Raw genomic sequence first — 25,038 nt, forward strand, 5'->3', positions numbered from 1 at the left:
AGTCTGAGCAGCTTCCAACATATATAAAAACACAATGAAACATGAATAAAACTTCCCTATACACAGGATTGCCTTCAGATGGCTTGGGGGGGTCAGATAACTCCAGTGCTTTTTTTCTTTAAAAAATGTTTAGCGGTACTCTCATTATCCTACTCATATTGAAATACTGCCTCTCAATGAGGCCAAACTTAGATTCAAAAAATGTTTAGGGGTATGCGTACCGCCAGAAAAAAAGCACTGGATGACTCCATACCTTCCAACATTTCTCCATTGAAAAGAGGGACATCCTATGGAAAAGCGGGACAATCTGGAATCAGATCAGAAATCAGGGATTCTCTAAATCAGGGAAAATAGGGACACTTGGAGGGTCTGACACGCCTACATATGCAGAGTGCATAAAGGCATCAACCAGAGCTCACGTGGGATCCCTTTTTTTTAGGACTCCCTTTTGATCAGGAGGTGGAAGCGGGGAGACTTTTTTGCCGCATCAATAAGCAAATAAACAAAAGCCTCTTCTCGCCTGGCTCACCGAACGGCATCAAGATTCGGAGGGGCGGGGTCTGGGGCGGGGCCTTGCGGGAGGGGGCGGGGCCCTGCTTTTAAAAAAACCTCCTCGGCGCTCCCAAAAGTGGAGGCTCCCTGCGCGCTGCGATGGATCAAGCACTCTGCCGTTCCGTGCTCATCACCGGCGCCAACCGGGGCATCGGCCTGGGCTTGGTCGAGGGGTTCCTGGCTGCCTCCCCCTGCCCAGAAGTCGTCATCGCCACCTGCCGGTGCCCTGAAAGCGCTCAGGTAAGGCGGACGCATTTCCCTTCACCTGCACGCACCCGAATCCCCCCAAGCCCACCTGGACCAGGATCCTAAGCCCCCCCCCCCAGTGGCTGGCCAGGTAACAGAGTGGTGTAGTGGTTAGAGGCAACGCCGGCCAACGGGGGTTCGGATCCTGATCTCCTCCCGCCATGAAGATCACTGGGCGACCTTGGACTAGTCACAGGCTCTGCCAGACAAGCCTAACTCGCAGGGCTGTTTTGTGAGGATGAAACAGAGGGCGGGGGGAGATGAAATTTGCGGAGACCACCTTGAGTTCCTTGGGAGGAAAGGGAGGATATAAATAAATATTGAGACCCTCCTCTCTCTCCCCCCCCCCCCAAATCTCAGATCTGGAGAGAGCATCCTAAATCATGCTTCTTATGCTGATAGTTTTGGGAGAAACCTTACCCTCCCTATAGTGACGCTATAGGCCCTTCTGAAGATTTCCCCTCTGCTCCAGAATGGGGAGACCCTCAAGTTTCCCCTTTCCAACACACTGTATGCCTGTACAGTGGTACCTCGGGTTAAGTACTTAATTCGTTCCGGAGGTCTGTTCTTAACCTGAAGCACCACTTTAGCTAATGGGGCCTCCTGCTGCCACCGCGCCGCCAGAGCACGATTTCTGTTCTCACCCTGAAGCAAAGTTCTTAAGCCGAGGTACTATTTCTGGGTTAGCGGAGTCTGTAACCTGAAGCGTAGGTAACCCGAGGTTCCACTGTATCAGCAATGAGGTTCTGGGGTCTACTATCTGCTTTTCCATAGATGCTAAGGAAAACCACACAGATTTTTTTCATAAAATTATCATCCGGCTCTCTAGGATAAGTGAGTTGAACAAAACCAGTCAGTCTTCCAGTGAGTGTGGTTGCATCACAGATTTATATAAGGGATAGATGATGTCAGGGGTTCAGGAGAAGAGGCAAGGGCAAGGGAGGAAACAGAGAGCGAGGGGGAGGAGGCAGAAGAAAAGATGAGTGATGACGACGACCCGAGATCTCCGAGTCTTTTTTTTTTTTTTTTTAAATGATATTTATTAAGATTTTCAAAGATACAGAAAGTAAAGATTAAAATACATTCAAAGCCTTATTTTCATAGATCCACTTTCCGGGACTCCCCCCTTCCCCCACCCCTACCATATTCCCCTTTCATATTGTTGGCTCCACAAGCTCTCAGTTCTAGTTAAAACTTAATTTGTTTAAACCATTATTCGAATTTAAAATTTATACACTCCTCATCAATACCCTTAATAAAAAACAAAAGTTCTCTCCCCAGGGCCCACCCCATTTTCATTCCACAATTTCCCTTTTTTTAAAAAAAATAAGGACACCCCACACAATAGAAATATAAGAAATAAGAAATAAAAAGTATAATAGGTGAAAAAGAGCCAGTTCAGAAAAAAAAAAGTTGACAAGCCTTTGGATTTTAGTTCTCCCCCCCCTGTCCCCGGTTTAATTTCCCCCTGACCACCAAACCATGTTATCTGCCTGGAATTCTTAAAGTCCATAAATCACCTATTTCCCCCAACTCCTTGCTGGCTTTTTCTTTTTATAATTATTTTTTAAGACATTTAACTTCAAATCTTTAATAAAACTCCCCCCATTGTTCTTTCCAAGTTGTAGTCCAATTTCCTCTTGTTCCGCTGCTGAAACGTTCTAATTCAGAAGTTTAGTAACTCTGCAGGGATTATTGTTATTCAGGAACAAAAACTTGCGTTCAGTCCCTTCCTTTCTTCAATAGAAAATTCTATTGTCTCCTTTAGCTGAACACCCTGTAGACAAAATATTATTTCCGTTTTGCAGCTTTCCCAGAAGATAACCAGTCCTGTAAAATTCCAATGGTATTTTTCCACTTACGACCATCTTTGTAATGTCCCGAAACTCCTCTAGGGGGATTGTTATAACTTTGTTTTCTCTAGTCCAAAAGTCCGATTGTTATCCATGTTTTCGCCATTTTGTATCCAAGTTTTAACGGGTTATAGCAAATTGTAACAAATTTAACCAGCAAAGTTCTCATAATAAGATCCTCTCTGCTTTCCGACTTTGACAGCTACTTTGACAGCTGTCAAAATCTCCGACTCTTTTCACCAGGCTCTCTCTTCAATCACCCCGGTTCCCAGGGGGGGGGGGTCACGTTTCCCTTCTCCCTCAATTCTTCCTCCAGCACAGTTCTTGTAGTTCCCCATCGTGGAATTCTTAGTTTTTATCAGCAATACAAATCTTTTTGGACCTTGGTTTCCACCATCCTTGTTTTGGAAGGTTTACAGTAGGGAGGGGGACTGACTTCCTTTTTGGATCCCCCCCCCCCCCCGCTCATGTCCAATCCGAAAAAAAAAAATTTTTTTTTTTTCTCCTTTTGAACCCGGTTTCCAAATTACTCACAGGTTGTTGTTAAGAAGTCCGAATTTTCAATAGAAGAAGTCAGCGCTCTCCGCCAAATGGCATGCGGCTTCGCTCGGCAGGGATAGCAGAGGACTCAAAGCACCACGCTTCTCCCCGGCACCCGATCCGTAGCCTTTAAAAAGGCTCCTTCACGAGTCGGGAGGGCGCTAGCGGTGCCAGCCGAGTCTCCATGTCCACGGCCTCCGTGGCCGTGGTTTTTAAGGGTCCCCGCATCGCCGGTGCGGTAGGACCCAGCCCCTGCCGAGCAGGCTCCCTCCGGAGCTCGGAGGGAGTCCGCCATTCGGCGATGGCGCCAACCCGGAAGCTTCGAGATCTCCGAGTCTTTCCAGTGAATCAGAAGATTCACAGAAAGGAGCACCAGTGGCCAGGGCAAGGGGGGAGCCTAGGGGGACACCCCAGGAAGATAGAGCCAGAGGGGACTCAGAGGGGAGCAGTTGGAAATCGGGACCAGCGTCACCGCCAGAGAGCAGGGAAGAGGAAGGGCGCCAGGGATCAAGCGCTGGCAGCTCACAACAGGGGGGAGGGCACGAGTCAGGAGTGGCCACACCTCCATCGGGGAGCGAAGAAACGGAGGTGGAAGGTGGAAGGTTGGGCGCGCGCGCCAAGTTCAAATGCACAGGAAGGTGGCGCAGTAGGCAGCCCGGAAAGGGAGCCAGGTCCTAAAGCCCGCCGAAAGGAGGGAGAAGAGTCAGGGGGGTCAGCGTCAGCGTCAGAGGAATCCCGGAAGGAAGAGACCCCGGGGGGCAGAGGGACCCAGAGAAGAACAGTCAGGCGGAAAAGGTGGAGCAGGGCTAGGAACTCTGACAGATGACCTTGCCAGTTTTATTTTAAATCTCTTTCTTTAACTCTACCCAATGCAGACGGTTGCCATTGCTCTTTCTGAGTGAGATTTAATTGGCATACCGGCAGATTCAGGACTGCACAGTTAAAGTGGATTATGTCCATAGATATGTACTTTTATTTGTACTTTTTATTTGCTGCCGCCTTTCCAAAGTTCAAACCATGCTCAAGGTGGTTTGCAGCATGAAAAAAAAATACATAATTATGACATAACAAAAGCAGTCATAAACTGTTAATAAAACATTTTAAAACACACAACCAAACCGAACAATTTCCACATAAATCACAAGAAGATCTAAAATAAAGATGCAAAAAAAAAAAACACCAACAACACAGCAACATCCCCCCCCAACAAAAAAAATATATGAAAACACCCCAGACCAAGAGGCTTTTGTAGCTGGAGTCTGTCCAGCCCCCCCCCCCCCCTCAGCTAGGCTGAACAGGCCTTCAAGACAGGGAGAAAATCTTCCAGGACTCACAGATAATATAGTCTTTGGCTACTTCCGCCTCAGTTTTTTTGATTGGCAGGTCAATCAAAAGGTCGGACTTTTTGAGCTAACAGACTATTGGTTGCTTTGAGGCAACATCATCCAGGCATCCCAGAAACAAGTGGGGATGAATGCTCAACATGCCAACATCATCTAATCTTCCCACAGGCAAATCAGAATGAATCTTTGGTGAACAGGTTCCTGGAGGCACCTGCTTTCATCAACGTAAGCCGGTGTTTCTCAAACTTGGGTCTCCAGCTGTTGTTGGACTACAACTCCCACCATCCCTAGCTAGCAGGACCAGTGGTCAGGGATGATGGGGGTTGTAGTCCAACAACTGCTGGGAGAAACAATGATCTCAGGAACTGTTTCCTGGCCAGTCCCTCCCAAGTCACCAGTTGGAATAATTTCTCTCCAATTTACCTCACTCTACACTCGCTTAGTACACTGAACCCTCTCTGCTATTTTGATCCCCGTTCCCCCGGTTTGGAGAGATTCTTTTTTGCACCTCACTGCTGGGCAGATGAGTTCTGTCTCTGTCTATTTTGCAGGGAGGAAAGCACACTCTGTGCATCCTCAGAGGCGCTCTTGTGATTGAGCAGCACCTTCTAGTTCCCTGGGCTGTGAATTCCATTGGGAAGAGCTGCCACTCAGTGTGGTAGAACAGTAGCTTTGCTTCCAAAGGTCCCAGGTTCAGTCGCTTACAGGTGGGGCTGGGAGAGACTCTCAGATTTCCAAACTCATGGAAAATGACTTGCAGTAGAGAGAAGGACTTGCAGAGTAGATGTTAACATTGTAATTAGCATTTATTGCCTAGGGGGAAAGGGTGGAATCCAAATAACTATTTAGGGTAGTATTGAACAGAAGCATTTCACCAACAAAGCACAGAGATTTCTCCTTTCATTGACTTACGTTCTGCAATCCCAAAATCTGTTTCCTGGCCAGCTCAGTGTGTTTGTGAAATTGGGATTCTTTTTACCTTGACCTGCCTTAGTACACTAAATTGTACTACATGTACCAGTTAGCTAAATATTAAAAGTAAAGGACCCCTGATGATTAAGTTCAGTCACAGACGATTCTGGGGTTGCGGCACTCATCTCACTTTACAGGCTGAGGGAGCCGGTGATTGTCCACAGACAGCTTTTCCGGGTCATGTGGCCAACATGACTAAGTGACTTCTGGCACAACCAAACACTAAAACCAGAGCAGTGCACAGAAATGCCGTTTACCTTCCCGCCGGAGTGATACCCATTTACAGTGGTACCTCAGGTTAAGTACTTAATTCGTTCTGGAGGTCCATTCTTAACCTGAAACTGTTCTTAACCTGAAGCACCACTTTAGCTAATGGGGCCTCCTGCTGCCGCTGCACCGCCGGAGCACGATTTCTATTCTTATCCTGAAGCAAAGTTCTTAACCCGAGGTACTATTTCTGGGTTAGCGGAGTATGTAACCTGAAGCGTATGTAACCTAGGGTACCACTGTATCTCCTTGCACTTTTTGGCGTGCTTTCAAACTGCTAGGTTGACAGGAGCAGGGACTGAGCAACGGGAGCTCACCCCGTCGTGGGGATTCAAACCGCCGACCTTCTGATCGGCAAGCCCAAGAGGGTTTAGACCACGGCGCCACCTGCATCCCTAGCTAACTATTAGGGGTGTACAATTCTCCCTAGGGGGTGGAAAGGCTACAGCCCAGTTAAACCATCGACAGGAGAAGAACGGTCTTGCCTAGGCTGGATTCAGACGCAGATAAAAATTGAGAGGCAGGCGGCTACAGTCCCTTGCCGCTGGCCCATACAGACATGCAGCATATTGGGGGTCCTGTTGCATTATGTCAGGATTGCAATACCGTAAGTACCGCCTCTCTCCATATGAAACCTGAGATCATCATCTAAGGCCCTTTCCTGTGTGCCTCTGCCATGAGAGGTGCAGAAGGTGGCAACATGAGAATGGGCCTTTTCTGTGGTGGCTCCCTGCTTGTGGAATGCTCTCCCCAGGAAGGCTTACTTGGCACCTTCCTTATAAAATGCCCCTCTTCAACCAAGCCTTTGGCTGATTAACATCCAATGCCCTTTGAAATGTGTTGTGGGTGGGTGGGGGGATTATTGGTTCCCCCCTTCTCTCGCAGCCCACTGGCTGAGCATTGAGGGGATCCAGCCTGCCAGCCCAGAAAACCCACCCCCAGGTGAGTCACCCACTTTGGTTAATGCCGCTTATCTCATGGGGCGCTTTCAGCGTTACTTTCTGCAGGGTTGGATTGGTGCTCTTTTATGAAGAAGTAGTAGTAGTTTGGATTTGATATCCCGCTTTATCACTACCCTAAGGAGTCTCAAAGCGGCTAACATTCTCCTTTCCCTTTCTCCCCCACAACAAACACTCTGTGAGGTGAGTGGGGCTGAGAGACTTCAAAGAAGTGTGACTGGCCCAAGGTCACCCAGCAGCTGCATGTGGAGGAGCAGGGAATTGAACCCGGTTCACCAGATTACGAGTCCACCGCTCTTAACCACTACACCACACTACACCACCTTTAATTAACGAGAGTTGCCTGTGTTTATGACATATACCCCAAAACCGTCCTTTTCAAGACAAGCCTCATCCCAAACCTGGCAATCCTGGAATGAGACTTTATGCTCTGATAACACTACAATTCTTTACTTGGACTCATATTATTTTTCAGATCTTTGCAACTGGGCTCATTCCACATGCCTGCTTAACGTTTTCCTTTTTCATCCTTTAATTTTTGTTTGTTTTTCCCTTTTTATTTATTGATACTTGTTCATAAATGTACAGGCGTTCGTACCCATTACAAAGTGTACTTTTACAATACGCTGAAATTAAAACAGCTGCTTAATATAGCAAAGAGCAAAGGCAGAAAGAAGCAAAGGGGAAAAAGAGACCGAAAGAGAGAGAAAGCAAAAGAAGAGGAGGAGAGAGGAGATTAAAGAAGCATTTCTATTATGTATTTTGTGGTTTTTATATTGTATTTTTATGTTGTGAACCTGCCAGGGATCTATGGAAGAAGGGCGGTAAATACATTTAATAAAAAAGACAAATAATAATAATACTATTGCTATCCTTTGGGTGGAGGAAGGCTGGCGAGGGCTGCCATTAAAATTCATTTAGGCAGATGGGATGTCCACAAATGTTGGTCTTGTTCTTTCTTTCTAGGAGCTACAGAAACTCTGCAAGCAGTATAGCAACATCAGGGTTTTGTCGCTTGGTAAGCAAAAAGTTTCCTCTTCTGCTCTGCGCCTGATGGCCCCCATGAAAATATCTGAAGCTTGGGTCTCCAGCTGTTACTGGACTACAACTCCCATCATCCCTGACCACTGGCCCTACCAGCTAGGGATGATGGGAGTTATAGTCCAACAACAGTTGGGGGGACCTGAGTTTGAGAGACACCGAAAGAAATAGGATTGTATCCAGTGTTAGTCCTGCTCAGAGTAAACCTGTTGAAACTGAAGGACGAGGGGATGTGACGACTCCACTGTTAGGAAGTATGGGATTTTCTAATTGAGAGAAAGGTGAATCAGAGGTGGCAGGACTGAAATTTACAAAATGGCATGGAGATAGTGGATAAGGAAATGTTTTCCTCCCTTATTCAGAAAGAGTGCATGTCTTTTCTTCTTCTCTCATAACACGAGAACTTGGAGACGTCCAATGAGGCTGAAAGCTGGAAGGTTTAGGACAGGTGAAAGAAGATATTACTTCATGCAGTGCATAGTTTAGCTATGGAACTCACTGCCACTGGAGGCAACGATGGCCTGCCACCAACTTGGATGGCTGTAAGTTGGGTCCTGCTTGTGGACTTCCCTTGGGGTCAGCTGGTTGGCCACTATGAGAACAGGGCTCTGGACTCGATGAACACCTGGCCTGATCCGACAGAGTCGTCTTATGTTCTGAGCATAATTAAGACGGGCCCATTAATTTCCATGGGTCTACTTTGAGTAAAACATTGGTTACAAACAAGCGTGGGAGAAAGGCCATTAATTGCACATCATTTGCAAATGCAAAGAACAACAATGAAGAGAACAAATCCCAATCGTTGACCGATTTCCATTCTTGCACACAGACCAGCATGTGAACTGCAGCAAATTCTACTTTGTTTCTCTGCAGAATTCTCTGACATCCCTAGTTGCCAGTCACTATAGACAAGGCTGACCTATGGATCATTGTTCTGGAGCAGTTACTCCTTAACTGCTCTCTCCTCCCCACCCGCTCTGGACACCTCGGTGAGAGAGCTATGCAGAAGTTGACAGGTTCAGTCCCCAGGTAGGGCTGGGGATGTCTACTGTCTGAAAGCCCGGAGAGCTTCTGCCAGTCAATGTAGACAGTATTGGGCTAGATAGACCGGCAGTCTGACTCTCTCTATTATGCATCATCTTCTCCTGTGTTCTCGAATCCAGATGTGGTTTCCGAAAGCAGCATCAAGGAAACGGTCAAGAAGGTGGAAGACATTGTTGGGGAGAAAGGGCTGAACTGCCTCATCAACAACGCTGGCATCAATGTCTTAGGTTCTCTGGAAGACGTCACCACGGAAGCCATGCTCAGGACCTTCGAGACCAACACTGTTGCCCAGCTAATGCTCTCCAAGGTAAGAACAAAGTTGGTAAATCTGGCATCTACCATGTTCGCCCGGGACAAGTAGTCCTCTGCCGCAGGCAAACAGCCAGGGACATTTAACCAACAGTAGTTCTTCTGTTTGGTTGCTAAGCTGCCTGTTGCTTAACCTATTTTGTAAGATTTATATATTGCTAGTGTTAAAAAAAAGCTCAAAAGTGCTCGAACCTGTATGTGGACCTGTCAGCTTTGCAGCCTTAAGGCTGAGTTAACATGGAATGGCTTGGGAAGAAGGTAGATGTAGGTCCGCAGGTGGTTTGCTCTGGTAGAAGAAGGGCTGTAGCTCAGTGGTAAAACATTTGCTTTACATGCAGAAGGTCCCTGGTTCAATCTCTACCAGCATCTCCAGGCCAGGCTAGGAAATATTCTCTATCTGAAACCCTGAAGCGCTGCTTCTAATCAATGCAGGCAATACTGGTTAGTTGAGTCAATGGTCTGATCTGGTGCAACACATGTCCTACATGTCTGTGACTGGCAAGAGTTTCTGACTCCCAAGTCGCTCTAAACAATTATTGTCTTCCCTCCCCCACCCCACCCATCTAAAGTATGTTCCTAGAATTCCTTATCCACGAGAGCTCAGATAAAAGTTGCACTTCGGTCTGTACCCAGCGTATCACTCATATTGGCTTGGCACAGATTTTGCATCTGCCTCCACACCTGGCTCCTGTAGATGGACTCTGGGGCTCTAGCAGAGAGGCAGTCAGTCATTGATGTCTTGGGAACTCCTCATTGCAGCTCTGTTTCACACAGGTGGTCATGAGAAACAGTCCACTGTGAAATTGGCTGCAGAATTTCACTTCAGTGAGAAATCACAACTTTTGATTGTTGTTTTTTTAAATCAAGTTTCTAGTCCTTATGTTCAGTCGTCCCCCCCCCCCCCCCAAATTGATATATAGATAAATAAATCGAGTTTCTATTCCTTTGGACTCGGAGGATCGGTTTGAATCTCAGAAGCTGGAAGAATTTCCAAATAAGATTTCTCAGGAGATAGGAAATAAGAGGATATGCAAATTTGCTTTAACTTGCAGAGTGTATTCGCCCTTTTGTAGGATTCGCTAACTTGCTGAAAGGTTATGTTTTTGTTTGTTTTAAGGAAATGCTAACCGCGTGCTCTTTTAAAAAATACGTTGCCTGTGCAGACATCACCTTCCGATTTCCCGTTAAAAATAAATAAATTCCTTTAGGCATTTCTGCCGCTTTTGAAGAAAGCTGCCAAGCAAAGTGCCACCATGGGGTGTCACCGTGCTGCAATTGTCAACATGTCATCCATCTCGGCCTCCATAGGGCTTGCAAAATCCAATGACATTTACCACACGATATACCCTTACAGAATTTCGAAGGTGAGTGTTCTTAGTAGGTAATTATATTGGGAGAATGGAGAGGGGGCGGGCGGAGGGGGAGTGGGAAGAGATGTAAGATAACTTTCAAAGTGATGAGTTGCATCTGATGCTACTCCTAACTTGGTGTACACCTGTTGAAGTTAATGGATCTACTCAGCAGTGCTCCAAACCATGAATCCTTAGAATGGATGGGCTCTAACTCAGTGTTGGAGCATCTGCTTTGCATGCAGAAGGTCCCTGGGCTCAGTCCCCACCATTTCCAGGAAGAGATGGGACAGACCTTATTAATCTGCAGGAGGTAACTGGACCTATTTCACCTATTGACTGGGAAGAAAATTGGAATATAGCTCTGAAGGTAGCTTTAGATACAGCTCAGTCTATCTGAAGGACTATATTCTCCCGTAAGAACCTGATCAGGCTCTGAGATCTTCAGGGGGAGGCCCTTCTCTCTTTCCTGCCACCCTCACAGGCACCCTTGGTGGGGATACGGGAGAGGGCCTTCTTGGTGGTGGCTCCCAGACTTTGGAACTCCTTCCCTAGAGAACCTGGACTGGTTCCCTCCTGGCTCATCCCTCTGCTGGCAGTTGCTGTGAACCACAGGAGGGGAGAGGGCTCTGGTGTTCAAACCCTGCTTGTGGGTTTCCCACGTACATCTGTTTGGCCACTGTGAGAGAAGAGGATACAGGACTCGATGGGCCATTGAGCTCATCCAACAGGCTCTTCTTATGTTCTTGATGGGACTGCACAATAAGAAAGGAAGTCGGCAAGGTAGAAGGTAGTGAACCAGGATACAGAGGTGACTGGGTTTGCACAAAAGAGCATCTCAAATTCCAAAGAGCTAGCGTATTTCCATAGCTTGATATCCTCTGCCCAGCCAGTAAAAGTTGATTTCCAAATAGTGGTTCCAATTGATATCATCCCTCTGGTTATATCTGCAGAGCTGGGTTCCCAACAAACAGATCTAATTTGACACCCGCTTTTATCTCCAAAGGGCCATTAAGGGTTTTTTAGCTCTTCTAGGGCGGAGATGAGATTTTCAGAGGCAAACAAAATCATTCCTCCTGATGCGTTCTCAGCGAGTCAGCTACAAACAAACACCTAACATTCCCTAGCCAGCCAGGGATTCAAATATTAGGTGTTGCCTTGACAGGAATGATATTGTATTAGTTGAGGAAGGTTACAGCACACCCTCTGCAAATTTAAGAGCTGAATTAAAATACGTATGAAGAGAATAGAGGACAAAGAGCTGAGCGCTCTTATCGCCTCTTGACACAACGTGAGATTTTAGGGTCAGATAGGATTCCCTGGTATTTTTCAGCCTTTTATGGAGGGGCATCACTTCAGACTTTTATTGTAGGTAAATCTCTTGGAATGTGGCAGGACTAGCTAACAAAATAACTGATAAGGAGGTGGTTACCCCTTTGAAGAAATATTACATGACCGGCCTCCAAGAAACCAGGATAGGCTTGGACCAGACTGACATTAATATGAAGGGGTTTAATTATAGGATAATATCTGCCCCCAAGTTGCTAAAGTATGGTCTTGGGGTTTCGTCACATGTGTATCTTCTAGCTATGATACATTATATGATTTGTGCTGTATTTGTGATGTTCTGTTATGGTTTATTATGCTGCTGTTGTTTATTGTTTGTAAGCCGCTTTGGGATTCATTTGAATGAAAAGCAGCATAGAAATGCAATCCGTCGATCGATCATGATTTTTCAGCAGCTTTTGATTCACTCAGTCATATTTGTCCTTGAGATAAGGATTGATAGAAGATTGCTGATGCTGATGCAAGGACTTCATTGGGATACCAAGATCCAAATTATGATAGAATTTATCTCTAGGAAGAGATCAGTAGTCGCTGCTTGAAACTATTTACTTTGTTTTATTTATATTTTAAATGAAAACACTCGTCTGACCTTGATAGTTTGGGATAAAAGTCAGAGAGTGAATTGGTTCACATTAGCTGAAATGCCACATAACCTCCTTATAATAATTTATTTTGAGTTCTTTTTAAAAGGCGGGCTGCTGCCAACATTAGTCTTACTCAGAGTAGATCCATTCAAATTAATGGGCAGGATTTAAGTTAGCTTCATTAATTTGGATGTGTCTTATCTGAGCAAAATTTAGCTATAACTCTATATCAAGATATGTGTGGGGGGGGGAGTGTTATTGCATAATTGCTATTATTAGAATTTTTTAAAAAAAGAATAATTATCAGTGGGAACTCCTATGAGTTGCGTCCAATGAAGTTTTACTCAGAAGACTCATTCAAATTAATGAACGTGGCGAAGTTAGGTCTATTGACTCCAATGAGTCTGCTTTGAGTAGGACAAGCATTGGCTTTGACCCGATGTTTCAAATTCCTGATATTACTGACGTGTTGTTTGTTGCTTAAAAGTGGTTCATTGCTCAATAATAAAAGAATTTTGCGGAAAGAAAAAAAGATGAGTTTTCATAGAATTGTCAAGATGACGCGGGTCATCAGATTCAGCCCCCTGCAATGCAGGAATCTTTTGCCCGACGTGGGGCTCGAACCCACCACCCAGAGGTTAAAAGCCTCATGTCATCTAACTCTTTCCACTTCTCTCCCTGACCTCCCTCCAAGGCGGCACTAAACATGCTCACGAAGTGCCTTGCTACAGACCTGAAATTGGAAGGGATCCTCTGCATCGCCCTCCACCCAGGCTGGATCCAAACGGATATGGGAGGGACAAAGGTCAGTAAAGTCAATCTTTTCTCCCCCACTCTTGTTTAAGTAAGTTCTTTGCCCGCCATGTGTTGTTGTTGTTCCTGTCAGTATTTTCATCCCTCCCATTGCAAGGATCACCAGATCCTTGTGAGAAAGAAAGGAGGGGGCAGAAGCTACTTTTCCAGACTTCCGTCTCCAGTACTGTGTGGCTTTTTCTTTGATCTGTCAATAATAATAATAATAATAATTTATTATTTATACCCCGCCCATCTGGCTGGGTTTCCTCAGCCACTCTGGGCAGCTTCCAACAGAATATCAAAATACAATAATATATTAAACATTAAAAGCTTCCCTAAACATCTTGTCTAGAGACAAGATGGCAGTATGAGAGAGCTGTTTCTCTCGTACATGTTTGTTAAAGGTAAAGGGACCCCTGGCCATTAGGTCCAGTCGTGGCCGACTCTGGGGTTGCGGCGCTCATCTCGCTTTATTGGCCAAGGGAGCCAGTGTACAGCTTCCGGGTCATGTGGCCAGCATGACTAAGCCGCTTCTGGTGAACCAGATCAGCACACGGAAACACTGTTTACCTTCCCACCGGAACAGTACCTATTTATCTACTTGCACTTTGACATGCCTTTCGAACTGCTAGTTTGGCAGGAGCAGGGACCGAGCAACGGGAGCTCACCCCATCGTGGAGATTCGAACCGCGGACCTTCTGATCGGCAAGTCCTAGGCTCTGTGGTTTAACCCACAGCGCCACCCGCATCCCACATTTGTTATGTTCTTTTATTTGTTTAATTAGAAGAAATAAATTAGGTATGCAACAAAACCTCCACAGCTTTGCTTCCGTTACTCTGCTGCATTTGAGGTGCTCTCATGAGCAAATGTGAGTCCACAGCACCAGAACCTATTCCTCGGGAATGCTGTGTTCTGTTCCTGCATTCCTGTGATCGAAAGGTCAGAGAAGGTGCTCCCGACACCCAGTACATGCAGGCGCTGAAGACGTGGGCTGTACATGGGTGTACGGAAAATTCCCTCCGTTTTTGATGTTTGGGGTGGGGTGGGGTGAGTGTGGATGCTTTACGTCGCCATTCCTTGAGCTTGTTTGCAGGGTGCTGTGCGCCAAAGACACAAATTCCCTTTCCCTTAAAAAACTGGAAACCTGACAAACTTCCATCTACGCAAGATTGGATCCAAAAATTGACTGAGTATGCGGAGTTAGATAGAACTTGTCTGAAAAAAATAAAGAATAAACCTGAACAGGTGTTTGTTTCAAAATGGGAAGTCTTTAAAATATATTTGAAAAACAATTGCAGAAGTTTAAACTCTGTTGCAGCGTTTGGCTAATTTCAGTAGTAGTATCAAGAATGGTGTGAGATCGAAGAAAAACTAAGAATCAGTTAAACCATGATAATAGTTTTTACCGGCAATAAGTTATATGTAATTGAATTAAGGAGTAGACAGGAGGTCAGGTCTGCAGTCAAAAGACCTCTTTTCTTTTTGTTATAATGCTTTGTGTTTTTTGTTTTACTTGGTTTATTATTATTTCTACTTGTTTTTTGTTCAATTTTGATGTATGGCTTTTTTCACTCTGCATTAATAATATTTTATTTTTTTTAAAGGAAAGGGCAGACTAATCAGTGTCTTATGAACACGTAACATTGCCTTGCACTGATGCAGCCCATTTATCCTTCCATTTATCAATGGAGGCTGATACACTGGGGTGCAGGGGGCCCCAATTCTTCAGTCTGCCCTCTGCCAGGTCCTGCCTGCCTACTAACTTACAACCAGTCTAGGTGGTGGCCCTGCCTGCCAGCTGTTGCCCCTTGTAGAATTCAGCATGGAGGAGGACGGGGGCAAAACTAGAATGAGTTGGCTCTGCCTGTTGCTGGCTCTAGCACCACCTACTGTTGGTCTCCCTGCCTTCCACCCTACCAGTTGCCACTGCCTTCCAGTACTGTCCTGGCCCCAAAACAGCAACTAGGCATTCCATTTTGGTAACCCTGGTTTAAGGAGCCGTTTGGTGCCTAGCTTATATATCTGAATTTCTAACACTGGATACCAATGGACTACTAACTGAGGCCATTTAGGGCTTTAAAGGTCAGCACCAACACTTTGAATTGTGCCCGGAAACATGCTGGGAGCCAATGTGGGTATTTCAGAACCGGTGTTATGTTTTTTATGTGTGGGTCTCCTTTATTTTATTTTGAAGGACACTGCTGCTGTAATAAGCTTGCCCCCCCTCTCTCTCTCCACCCTTCTCCTCTGTTCTCCTAGGCTCCGTTGAAGGTGCAAGATGCTGTCCCATCGATCATCTCTCTTTTAGCTCAGCTCAGCGAAAAAGACAATGGTGCTTTCCTGGATTGGGAAGGGAAAACTTTGCCCTGGTAGCAGTAGCTCCTGGATTCCAAGAACCTGAAGCAACAGCTTGTGTCTGGATATACGCATTTTAACAGGAATGGACTTTGATTTGCTCAATGGTGTTCTGCCTCACTGTGTTTTTAACATACACGTAGCAATAGCTGTATTGAATGTGGTCCGAAATCCACCTCCGTCCATCGTAGCTAGTAGCTGTTTGACAGGCCTCCCACATAGGAAGCTGCCTCATATCACGTCAGACATTGGTCCATTTAGTTCTGTATTGTCTACACTGACCGGCAGCAGCTCTCTAGGGTTTCAGGAATGGGACATTCCCAGCCCTCCGTATGAGTTAGGCCAGGCTGCATCTATAGCTGGGACAAGTATTCTACCACACAAGCAATCAGAAAACTGTCTCAGCCCATCAAAGCATGGATTACCTCAGCAAGGATCATGCCAATCTGATTAGTTGCTCGGCAACACCTCCACTCTGAGAGTTCATCTGGCTGTCAATAGTGAACACTTAGCTTACTAACTGAATGATCCCTGCTGTTGTATTCCCAACAAGGTCGTGGTGAATAGTGTCCAAGAGGGCTCAGATTAATTTGGATACTCAAGACAGAAAATCCCACTGGTGTATTTCCTCTTTCCTGGTAGTAAAAATACAAAAAAATAAATAAATCATTTATTAGTTGGTTCCCACAAGGCATCACAAAGCAATTTACAACATATAGTCCATAAGTTTATTGTTCTGGCCAGAGGCCATGACAAACTTGTAGCAATAGTATTAATAAAATACAGAACACACATCTATAATATAGGCCAACGTCTATGGTGTACCAGAGGCAAGATAGCAGAGATACCAAAAAGCTTAAATCTAGCTTGATTTCAGATTAAACCTCCGAATCACCACCACAACTTATAGTGATTTCATCTATCTCATTTTTCCTTATTTATTTTGCACCCAGTGCACAGAGGGCCACTCTGTGTGTTGCAAAGCTATTATTGTCACTCAAAAGAAATGGAACCATTTCTGTCAGGGTGTACCTGCTTGATTGTGTGAACAACTGTTTCAGAATGTGATCTTGGGTCTATATAAGGTGCAGGCTAACAGATAATGAATGTCTTCCACCTGAGGTTGACCACAAATACAAAGTCTATCTGCGTACAGGACCTTGTAGCAGTCATCCCAAATTGCAGTGGGAATCACTTGGAAACGCAGCTCAATAAATACATTTCTTAAGGAAACTGGTGAGAGTCTGGTCAGATAACTATCTCTAAAATGCTCTGTTCTCAAGAGCAGATGCCAAAGGGGAAATCTGGTGTTTCTAATTAGTTGCGGGTCCCTTCTGAATTCTATCCAGAAGTGCCAACCCCATAGCTGACACTTACTCAAAGTCAATGCAGAGCTCAGTTCTGAAAAATAATAATAGTCTGAAACATCTTGACAAGCTGCTTTACAGAGTTGCTTATCACTCAATTCCATATTGTACAGCAGGGGGGGGGGGAATGATTGGCATGGTAGCAATTCTTTTAATACACAATTAACTAAGCACAGTCCGCTCTTGCCTTAATTGTTAGCCACCTGGATTCTGTACGAAGAAGAGATTCTGATATATATTCCTGATGGTAGAGTGTTTTCTGCACAGTATTCAAAATTTAAATGGAGTTTGATTCGGAGCACCAGATCTCAACACCATAGAGCATTTGAGTAAGCACTTTACTACCAAATATCTTTAGAGTTCAATCAGCTGCCCTCCCTTTTTGTAATAAAACTTTATCAATGCCCCCATAGTTTGCTTTGTGTTGACTCTCACTGCCTCCATATGTCACTGCCAAGAGAGGGTTTCACTCAATACACCCAGCGATATCTAAATTAGGAAGTTTGTTCTAGAGCTTGCTGTTCTTAGTATAGTTCCTTATCATATGGTTCCACGTAAAGCATTGGTCAATGTTACCGTGTCCTCCTCTGACCCCTGCTTGTTCTTCATAGCTTTGGTGAGATATCTAACAATCTAATTGGCTAATAGTTTTGTGGGTCATTCCTATCCCCTTTCTTATAAATTGGGGAAATGATACTCATACCATCCAGAGGGCATTTGGCCTGTGTTGTTTTAGTGGTAAATAAGCCAGGCAGGCTAGGCATCCACCATTCTATGTATTCTTTATAGAACAGGCAGAAGCAAATCTCCAGGAGGTTTATTTGATTTCAGGCAGGAAATAAGGACATTTATCTCATTACAGGAGACTGGCTGCTATTCAGGTCGGTTAGCGAAATCCTTACACGCTGTTAGTGCATGTGATTGACCAGACTGACCACTGAAAATACTGCAAAAATATTTAACCCAATTGGAGGCAGGGATTGAGCCTTCCTGTGATGATCTCCCACTAATGCACTGTTATTGTGTCAATGACATATTGCAGAAGACACGCTGGAGTAAAGGGGAAACAAACCCAGTCTGGAGGCCCTTAATCAGCCCGTCCAAGATTTCCTTTAATCAGGGGATGTGCTGGACGATTTCAAGTTCATTCTTCATAAACAACATTGAGTAACAAAGCAACAGGACAACCACAACTTCATACAGTGGTGCTGTTTGGTAATTATAGGGTTGCCATATTTCAAAAAGTAAGAACCAGGACACCCCGAAAGTTGATCCAGGATGAAACGCCGCCTTTCAGAAATTCCCCCCAGATGTCAATTCTGCCATTGAAATTCCGGTAGTGTCCAGGAAAATCTGGACGCATGGCAGCCCTAGTTTGTGGAGTTAATGGTCTGGGGAGTGCGATATTTCAATGGGATTCCTTCAAAGCATTGCAAGCAGCCAGTCCTGCCATTTAGCATGCACGCCTGCACACACACAAACCTTTCTGCTGAGTGGAGCCCTGGACTTCTTCCCATAAGTCCACTTTATACAGTGGTACCTCGGGTTAAGAACTTAATTCGTTCTGGAGGTCCGTTCTTAAACCGAAACTGTTCTTAACCTGAGGTACCACTTTAGCTAATGGGGCCTTCTGCTGCCGCTGCCACGCGATTTTTGTTCTCATCCTAAAGCAAAGTTCTTAACCCGAGGTACTATTTCTGGGTTAGTGGAGTCTGTAACCTGAAGCGTCTGTAACCTGAAGCGTCTGTAACACGAGGTGGTGGTTGTTGTTGTTGTTTAGTTGTTTAGTCGTGTCCAACTCTTCATGACCCCATGGACCAGAGCACACCAGGCACTCCTGTCTTCCACTGCCTCCCGCAGTTTGGTCAAACTCATGTTGGTAGCTTTGAGAACACCATCCAACCATCTCATCCTCTGTCGTCCCCTTCTCCTTGTGCCCTCCATCTTTCCCAACATCAGGTTTTTTTCCAGGGACTCTTCTCTTCTCATGAGGTGGCCAAAGTATTGGAGCCTCAGCTTCAGGATCTGTCCTTCCAGTGAGCACTCAGGGCTGATTTCCTTCAGAATGGATAGGTTTGATCTTCTCGCAGTCCATGGGACTCTTAAGAATCTCCTCCAGCACCATAATTCAAAAGCATCAATTGATCAGCCTTCTTTATGGTCCAGCTCTCACTTCCATACATTACTGGGAAAACCATAGCTTTAACTATACGGACCTTAGTTGGCAAGGTGATGTCTCTGCTTTTTAAGATGCTGTCTTTTTAAGATGCTGTAACCCGAGGCACCACTGTATAATGAGTCACACCTTTCATCAATCTAGCCATGAGATGGGGAACCTGTGACCCTCTAGATGTTGAAGGACTCCGGTTCCCATCACCTCCAGCCAGCACAGCCAATGGAATCAGGGATGGTGGGTGTTGGAGTCTAGCAACATCGGCAGGATCCGGACTGGCAATACCTCTCCTGCTCCTGAGCGGCGTTCGTGCTTGGTTGCCAGGGCGGGGATTAAGCTCGCTACGTTGCTATCCCACGGACTACCGCCAGGGGGGAGCAGCGGCAAATGGGGAAAGAAATGTAGGAACTTTTTTTGCGCCGGAACTTCCGGATGACCGGGAGGGACCGAACTGCTCTGCCGGAAGTTACCTGTTCAAACAGCCCCCATCGTCGTGAACGGGATGGTAAGCCCTTGTGGATGGTAAGTTAAGATGAGCAGCGCTTCTTCTCTCCCTACACCCGGAAGTAGGGCAGATTGACTTTGATAGAAGCCGTGTATTCATTTTGGAGGCTACATTAGTGTGTTATCTATGGTAAGAGTGCTAATAAGAGTGGCTGTTAATACTGTATATACGGAACATCTTTTAAGAGGCGGGGAGAGGCTACGTTGGGGTCCTATCTTATTAAGGGGTCGCCAGTGATACGTGGTTTATGGTAGCTTACGGTAGGAAGGGTCTAATTCTGGGGGGATTGACTGGGCAGTGGAGGACTCGCCATCAGAAATGATGCTTCTGGGTGCGTTTCTGTATAGTAGTAGTAGTAATTTTTTATTTATACCCTGCTCATCTGGCTGGGTTTCCCCAGCCACTCTGGGCGGCTCCCAACAGAATATTAAAAACAAAATAAAACATCAAACATTAAAAAGTTCCCTAAACATGTGACCTTTAACACATCTGCGTAGGGAGGCTCCTTACACATCTCCAAAAAAGAAGGCACAGAATGATATGTGTATCAAAATCCGCCTGCTAATTTTGAAAACAATTGCTGCAATTTAAACAGAGGTGCTATACATACATCGCAGTGGGTTGGGGAAGATTTTGGCCCTGTAACCTGCATGCCTGACTACTCGGTATGTTGTTAAGGTGCTTAACTTTTAACTTGGGACACAGGAAGTTGCTTTCTGCACAGTCGGTTCATTGTGCCATCCAGTCTACACCGACGGGCAGCCAGAAAGTTCTGGGTTTCAAACAGGGACACTGAGTCATCTCTTCCTAAAGATGGCAGGTATGCAAAGAAAATACTCTGCCACTGTGCTACAGCCCATGATTTCTGATGGCGTGTTGTTACAGGCACTGTATTTGAGGAAGGAGGGAACACAGTCCTATAACATTTAAAGGTTGTTTTTCTCTTTAAAAAATCTGTCTTGATTTCTGTTAGAGTGGTCCTCCAGTATGCTGCTACCACGACTGACGTCTCAGATAGCGAGGGCCTGTCGATTTGCAGGTAAGCGCAGCCATTCTTTGGGAATGTCGAGTAGATGCCATGCACCAGGTCAGACTATTTGCCCATCCAGACCAGTATAGTCTACCCTGGCTGGCAGAGGCTCTCCAGGGAGTCGGACAGAGAGGGACCTTTCACATCACTTTGCAGGACCTTCCTGCAGCCAATCAGAAGCTGTCATTTGGTTTTCAAATGTTTTGGAAGTTGGACATACTTCCGGAACGGTTTTCATTTAACTTTTAAGCTACAACTGCATCTTAATTATATACACAGCCTGTCATTATGTAAGCCATTTTGTTTCCATGTGGGCATTAAACCAACTTTCCCCTAACTTTGTGTCCATCAGATGTTAGACTATCAACTCCCATCATCCCCAGCTAGCACTGCCAACAGTCAGAGATGATGGGAGTTGGAGTCCCAAAACCTTTGGAGTGTGTTATGTTGGACCCGGTCATCATGCCCTTTCTGTGACATGAAATGTTTCCTGCAGAATTTGTTTTATTTAGTCATTTTTCTTTATTTAATATATTAACAAACTTTATATATCACTTGCTTGTAAGAGAACCTCAAAGCGGTTCACAAAAATATAACACAAAATGTCAAAATTATTGATTAAAAATGGTTTTAAAAAGGCGTTTGAAAGCATTCGAAAGATTATTGAAATAGTCAGTAGCTGATGCGTTAATTTTTTAAAAAATAATGAATGTTCACATATTTCCACACAGAACGCTTTCTGTCAAGATCGGCCATCTCGCTTCCGGTTCCTAGACTTGCAGCTTCCGCAAATTACAGCACACTTCCCTCAAACAGAAATGGAGCCCAACCCCAGCAGTGGTACGCGTTGGACCCTGAGCTGGAAGAAATCCTGGTGCCAAGGAAGATGTCGATCTCCCCCCTTGAAAGCTGGCTGACGGTCCAGTATGTCCTCCCTAAAGGTGGAGGCGCCATCAGTGTTTATGAGAAGCTAGGCTATGAACCCAACCATCAGTATGAGCTCCCCACATCTTCCAGGGGTGCAGAGGCTGAGGATGACAGTGAGGAAGGGGGAGGTGAGCTGAACCGGGGCAAAATGGAATGCAAGAACGTTCTGAAGATCCGGAGAAGGAAGATGAACAGACACAAGTACAGGAAGCTGATGAAGCGGACAAAGTTCTTGCGGAAGAAGGTCAGGGAAGGTCGGCGCCGGAGGAAACAAGTGAGTGTGGGAAGGGAGGATTCTGGGAACTGGTCTGGCATAGTCTGTTTAGCTCAGGGATGGGGAACGTCAGACCTGGGTGCTGAAACGTAGCCCTCCAAGCATCTTTCTCTAGTGCTTTCACTAGGCTGCACCTCCTCTCTCTATGCCACACCTCGCACTGGCCCTGCTTCTCGCCCTGGAGTGTTTTTGCCTCGCCGGAATGTGTCCTTGAACTCTGATACAGCCTCTTGCTTATCTGGATGGAGGATAGAAAGGTTTGCATGTGCGTATAGGAACTAGCCTACAGAATGAAGGCAAAATTCACATTTGTTGCTGTACCCGCTTTTGCTCCTGGCCCTGCCCAACACTGGCATGTGGCCCTTGGAAGGCTGCCCAGAGGGGAATGTGGCCCTTGGCCTGAATTCGTTCACACCTAACCACTTCCTGATTGCGCCCAGTCCCAAGGTTGAGCATTATCATAGAATCCTAGAATTGTAGAGTTGGAAATGACCACAAGGATCAGATCTTTTGGACATCTTGGGGCTCGAAACCATGACCCTGAGATTAAGAGTCTCATGCTCTAGTGATTGAGCTATTTCCCACTATAATGCAAATAGATGTGTCAGAAGTGGGATATGAACCTATGCCTCTTTCTCTTCCTGTGTGATACTGGTTCTTCACACCATACCCCCTTATCCAGTTGTCAATTTCCTATAGTCCACCTATTTCAGTTTTGATGTCAACTCGTCATTTTCTTGACCCACGCGTAATTCTGCAATTCCTAGTTCTGCGCATTAATGGACCGCATCACAGCCATCCAGGACTTGCTGCCCCAAAGTACACAATATCCTAGGGGAGATGTCACTAGATCTTGGTTTTTTATGTCTTGTCTTTACAGAAAAGGTTTGAACGAGATCTGGAACGCGTCTGGAGGAGAGCTGGACTGAGGAAGGCTCCTGAGGGATGGACGGCACCCAAGATATATCTCAAGAATGTGAAGTCCGATTGACGTCGCCATGAGGTTTTTTGTTTTTTTTTAATTAAACAATATTTAAAGCAGAAGAGCAATTTCTTACTTATTTATTCATTTGTTGTTTTTATATATCTTCCTACTACCAAGGCACACAAGGCGGTTTACAATTTAAAGCATTAAGACAAATGATATAACATATAAAAGTGGGATGGGGGTAGTCTGACTAGAGCAGGCCCTGTTGTCTGTTGTCCATTTGCATTCTTTCCCCTCCTCATAGGGCAAGATGTGTCTCCTGTGGTGGGGGGAATGGGACAGTCTGAATGGAGTAGGCTGTTTTTCCCAGAATCAGTGAAGAAATCTAGCTGGGATTGGGCAACCGGCGTGTCCGCCCAACATCTGCAAATTAATAAAATAACAACTCTGGAACAGGGCAATCTGTGACCTTGAAGAGAAGCACTTCCACACAGCAGCATTTTGTTGGAGGGCCCCACCTGTGTATGCAAATACAGTGGTACCTCGGTTCTCGAACGTAATCCATTCCAGAAGACCGTTTGACTTCTGAAACGTTCGAAAACCGAGGCGCAAAGGGCTGTCTCCAATTTCAATTGAGAAAACTGAAAAACACGCAGCGGAAGCTGTTCGACCTCCAAGGCGCGTTCGAAAACGGAAGCATTTACTTCTGGGTTTTCGGCGTTCAGGTTCCGAAACATTCGTCAGCAGAGACGTTCAAGAACCGAGGAACATGTACTGCACAGGTTCTCAAAGTGTGGATCCTTAGATAGAAGAGGGATGCTGTCAGAAGGCTTTGGGATCCTCCAAAGTTTGCAGAAGTACAAGAAATATTAAGGGAAAAGCCTATGGTGGGAAGGGGACAGCCCAAAAGAGCCTGACGAGGACGGAGCGTGTTCTGTGGGCACAGAATGCTGGTGGGATGGATGGGACAGGAATAAAATGGAGGAGGGCGAACGGAATGGAGTATGCTGGAAGAGAGCATGGCTGGCTGGCTGTGCATCACACTGCAGCATTTTGTAACAAGCCCCAATTTATTTCTACATTATAAATTAGTCTTTTAAAAAAATCTGATTTCTGTTTACCATGGGACCTGCCTGTCCCTGGCAGTGGGGGCCTCAACCCATGGTTGTACTGGAGGCCTGCCACCCTCGCCCCAGAAGGAGCATTCATGGTAAGTATCCAAAGCACATTTGTATTGAAAGCTGCCGACTCAGTGTCCTGCTCCTGCATTTTTTAAGTTCATGTGTGAAAGGTGGAAATGAAGCATAAAATGTTTAGCGACTGGTTTCATTACTTAGGAACTTCTTAGTTTAGAAAAATGGTGAGTAAGATGGGGGATGTGATAGACGACTATAAACTTGTGGCCCCTCCAGATGTTGCTGGAGTCCCAACTCCCACCATCCCCAGCCAGTGATGGGAATTGGGGAGATTCACCAACATTTGGTGTAGGGTCACTGGCTCCCCACCCCTGAAAATAATCTAATGACTTTTTCTGTGGAGAAGTTAAAGACTCCTTCCCCTTCTGCAGCTGACAGGATTGGTGAGTTTTGGCAAGGGAGCACCCCTCTGGCTAGTGAGGTTTTTCCCGCTCTTTTTGCCCTATAGCAGAAGAGGATTTTCCCGCTCTTTTTGGCCTGTGGCCAATAGGCAAGCAGGACCAGAAGGTTTCTCCTTGTGGAGCTGCCTCTCCGGTCTCAGGAACCCTGATTTTGCTGGTGTGGGGAAGCATTTCCAATGGCAACAGCCGCAGTTTAGATAAATAAGGATTACCTCAGGAGTTCACAAAGATTTGAAAAGGGTTCATCCCAATAAGGGGCAGCCCTGTAGTATATATATTTGGGAGCATTCCCTAGAGGCAGCAATTAAAGAAAACCCCAGTTAGGTCTTCCAAATGGCTACAGTTAAAAAATAAATTACCTCATGAATTCTTGAGTTCTGAAGGGTTCCCTTCGAGTAGAGGTGAGGAGCTTTAGGCCCTCCAGATGTTGCTGGGACCACAGCACCCCATCATGCCCAACCATTGGACATGCTAGCTGTGACTGAGGGTTTTTTTATTTGTTAGTTTGGTTTTTGAGGCATACCATATCTAGAGAGCCACAGATTCTGCACCCTTTAAAAAATAACTCATTTGGTTTTTCAGATTAAAGTTTTACAATCACATATCCATACAACATAAAAACAAGATTCCAAAGACTTCCCTCCTCCCCTTTGTGGGTCCTATTGTTAATCATTCCTTCC

The 25,038-nt window shown here is 45.5% G+C and overlaps 2 protein-coding genes and 1 long non-coding RNA gene across 4 annotated transcripts in view; 2 read left to right on the top strand and 1 right to left on the bottom strand.

Annotated features, from left to right (window-relative positions):
- LOC308482833 overlaps window positions 1-25,038 on the bottom strand; it is a 197,345-nt gene that overhangs the window by 34,725 nt on the left and 137,582 nt on the right. The gene's annotated exons all lie outside the window — the stretch shown is intronic.
- On the top strand, window positions 613-16,790 carry LOC308482773 (C-signal-like). The gene is made up of 6 exons (XM_081016278.1): window positions 613-792; window positions 7,699-7,750; window positions 8,937-9,124; window positions 10,335-10,490; window positions 13,101-13,211; window positions 15,462-16,790. The coding sequence occupies exons 1-6, from the start codon at window positions 652-654 to the stop codon at window positions 15,573-15,575; spliced, it is 762 nt and encodes a 253-aa protein (XP_080872404.1). The 5' UTR covers window positions 613-651; the 3' UTR covers window positions 15,576-16,790.
- Window positions 19,505-22,877, top strand: AURKAIP1 (aurora kinase A interacting protein 1). Of its 2 annotated transcripts, none has more exons than XM_081016308.1 (4): window positions 19,505-19,619; window positions 20,576-20,641; window positions 21,364-21,833; window positions 22,714-22,877. In XM_081016308.1, exons 2-4 carry the CDS (start codon window positions 20,590-20,592, stop codon window positions 22,822-22,824), a joined length of 633 nt encoding a protein of 210 aa, XP_080872434.1. In that variant the 5' UTR covers window positions 19,505-19,619; window positions 20,576-20,589; the 3' UTR covers window positions 22,825-22,877. The 2 variants fall into 2 exon arrangements, with proteins under 2 accessions (XP_080872434.1, XP_080872435.1); XM_081016309.1 differs by having other exon boundaries at window positions 19,575-19,731.

Source organism: Podarcis pityusensis, assembly GCF_964106645.2.
Source record: "Podarcis pityusensis genome assembly, chromosome: 8".
NCBI classification, from domain to species: Eukaryota; Metazoa; Chordata; class Lepidosauria; order Squamata; family Lacertidae; genus Podarcis; species Podarcis pityusensis.

Coding starts and splice junctions, on each gene's coding strand:
- LOC308482773 (XM_081016278.1), top strand. CDS start 652: ATGGATCAAGCACTCTGCCGTTCCGTGCTCATCACCGGCGCCAACCGG. Junction 9,125..10,334: donor CCCAGCTAATGCTCTCCAAG/GTAAGAACAAAG, acceptor AAATTCCTTTAG/GCATTTCTGCCGCTTTTGAA. Junction 10,491..13,100: donor ACCCTTACAGAATTTCGAAG/GTGAGTGTTCTT, acceptor CCTCCCTCCAAG/GCGGCACTAAACATGCTCAC.
- AURKAIP1 (XM_081016308.1), top strand. CDS start 20,590: ATGCTGCTACCACGACTGACGTCTCAGATAGCGAGGGCCTGTCGATTT. Junction 20,642..21,363: donor GAGGGCCTGTCGATTTGCAG/GTAAGCGCAGCC, acceptor ATTTCCACACAG/AACGCTTTCTGTCAAGATCG. Junction 21,834..22,713: donor GTCGGCGCCGGAGGAAACAA/GTGAGTGTGGGA, acceptor TTGTCTTTACAG/AAAAGGTTTGAACGAGATCT.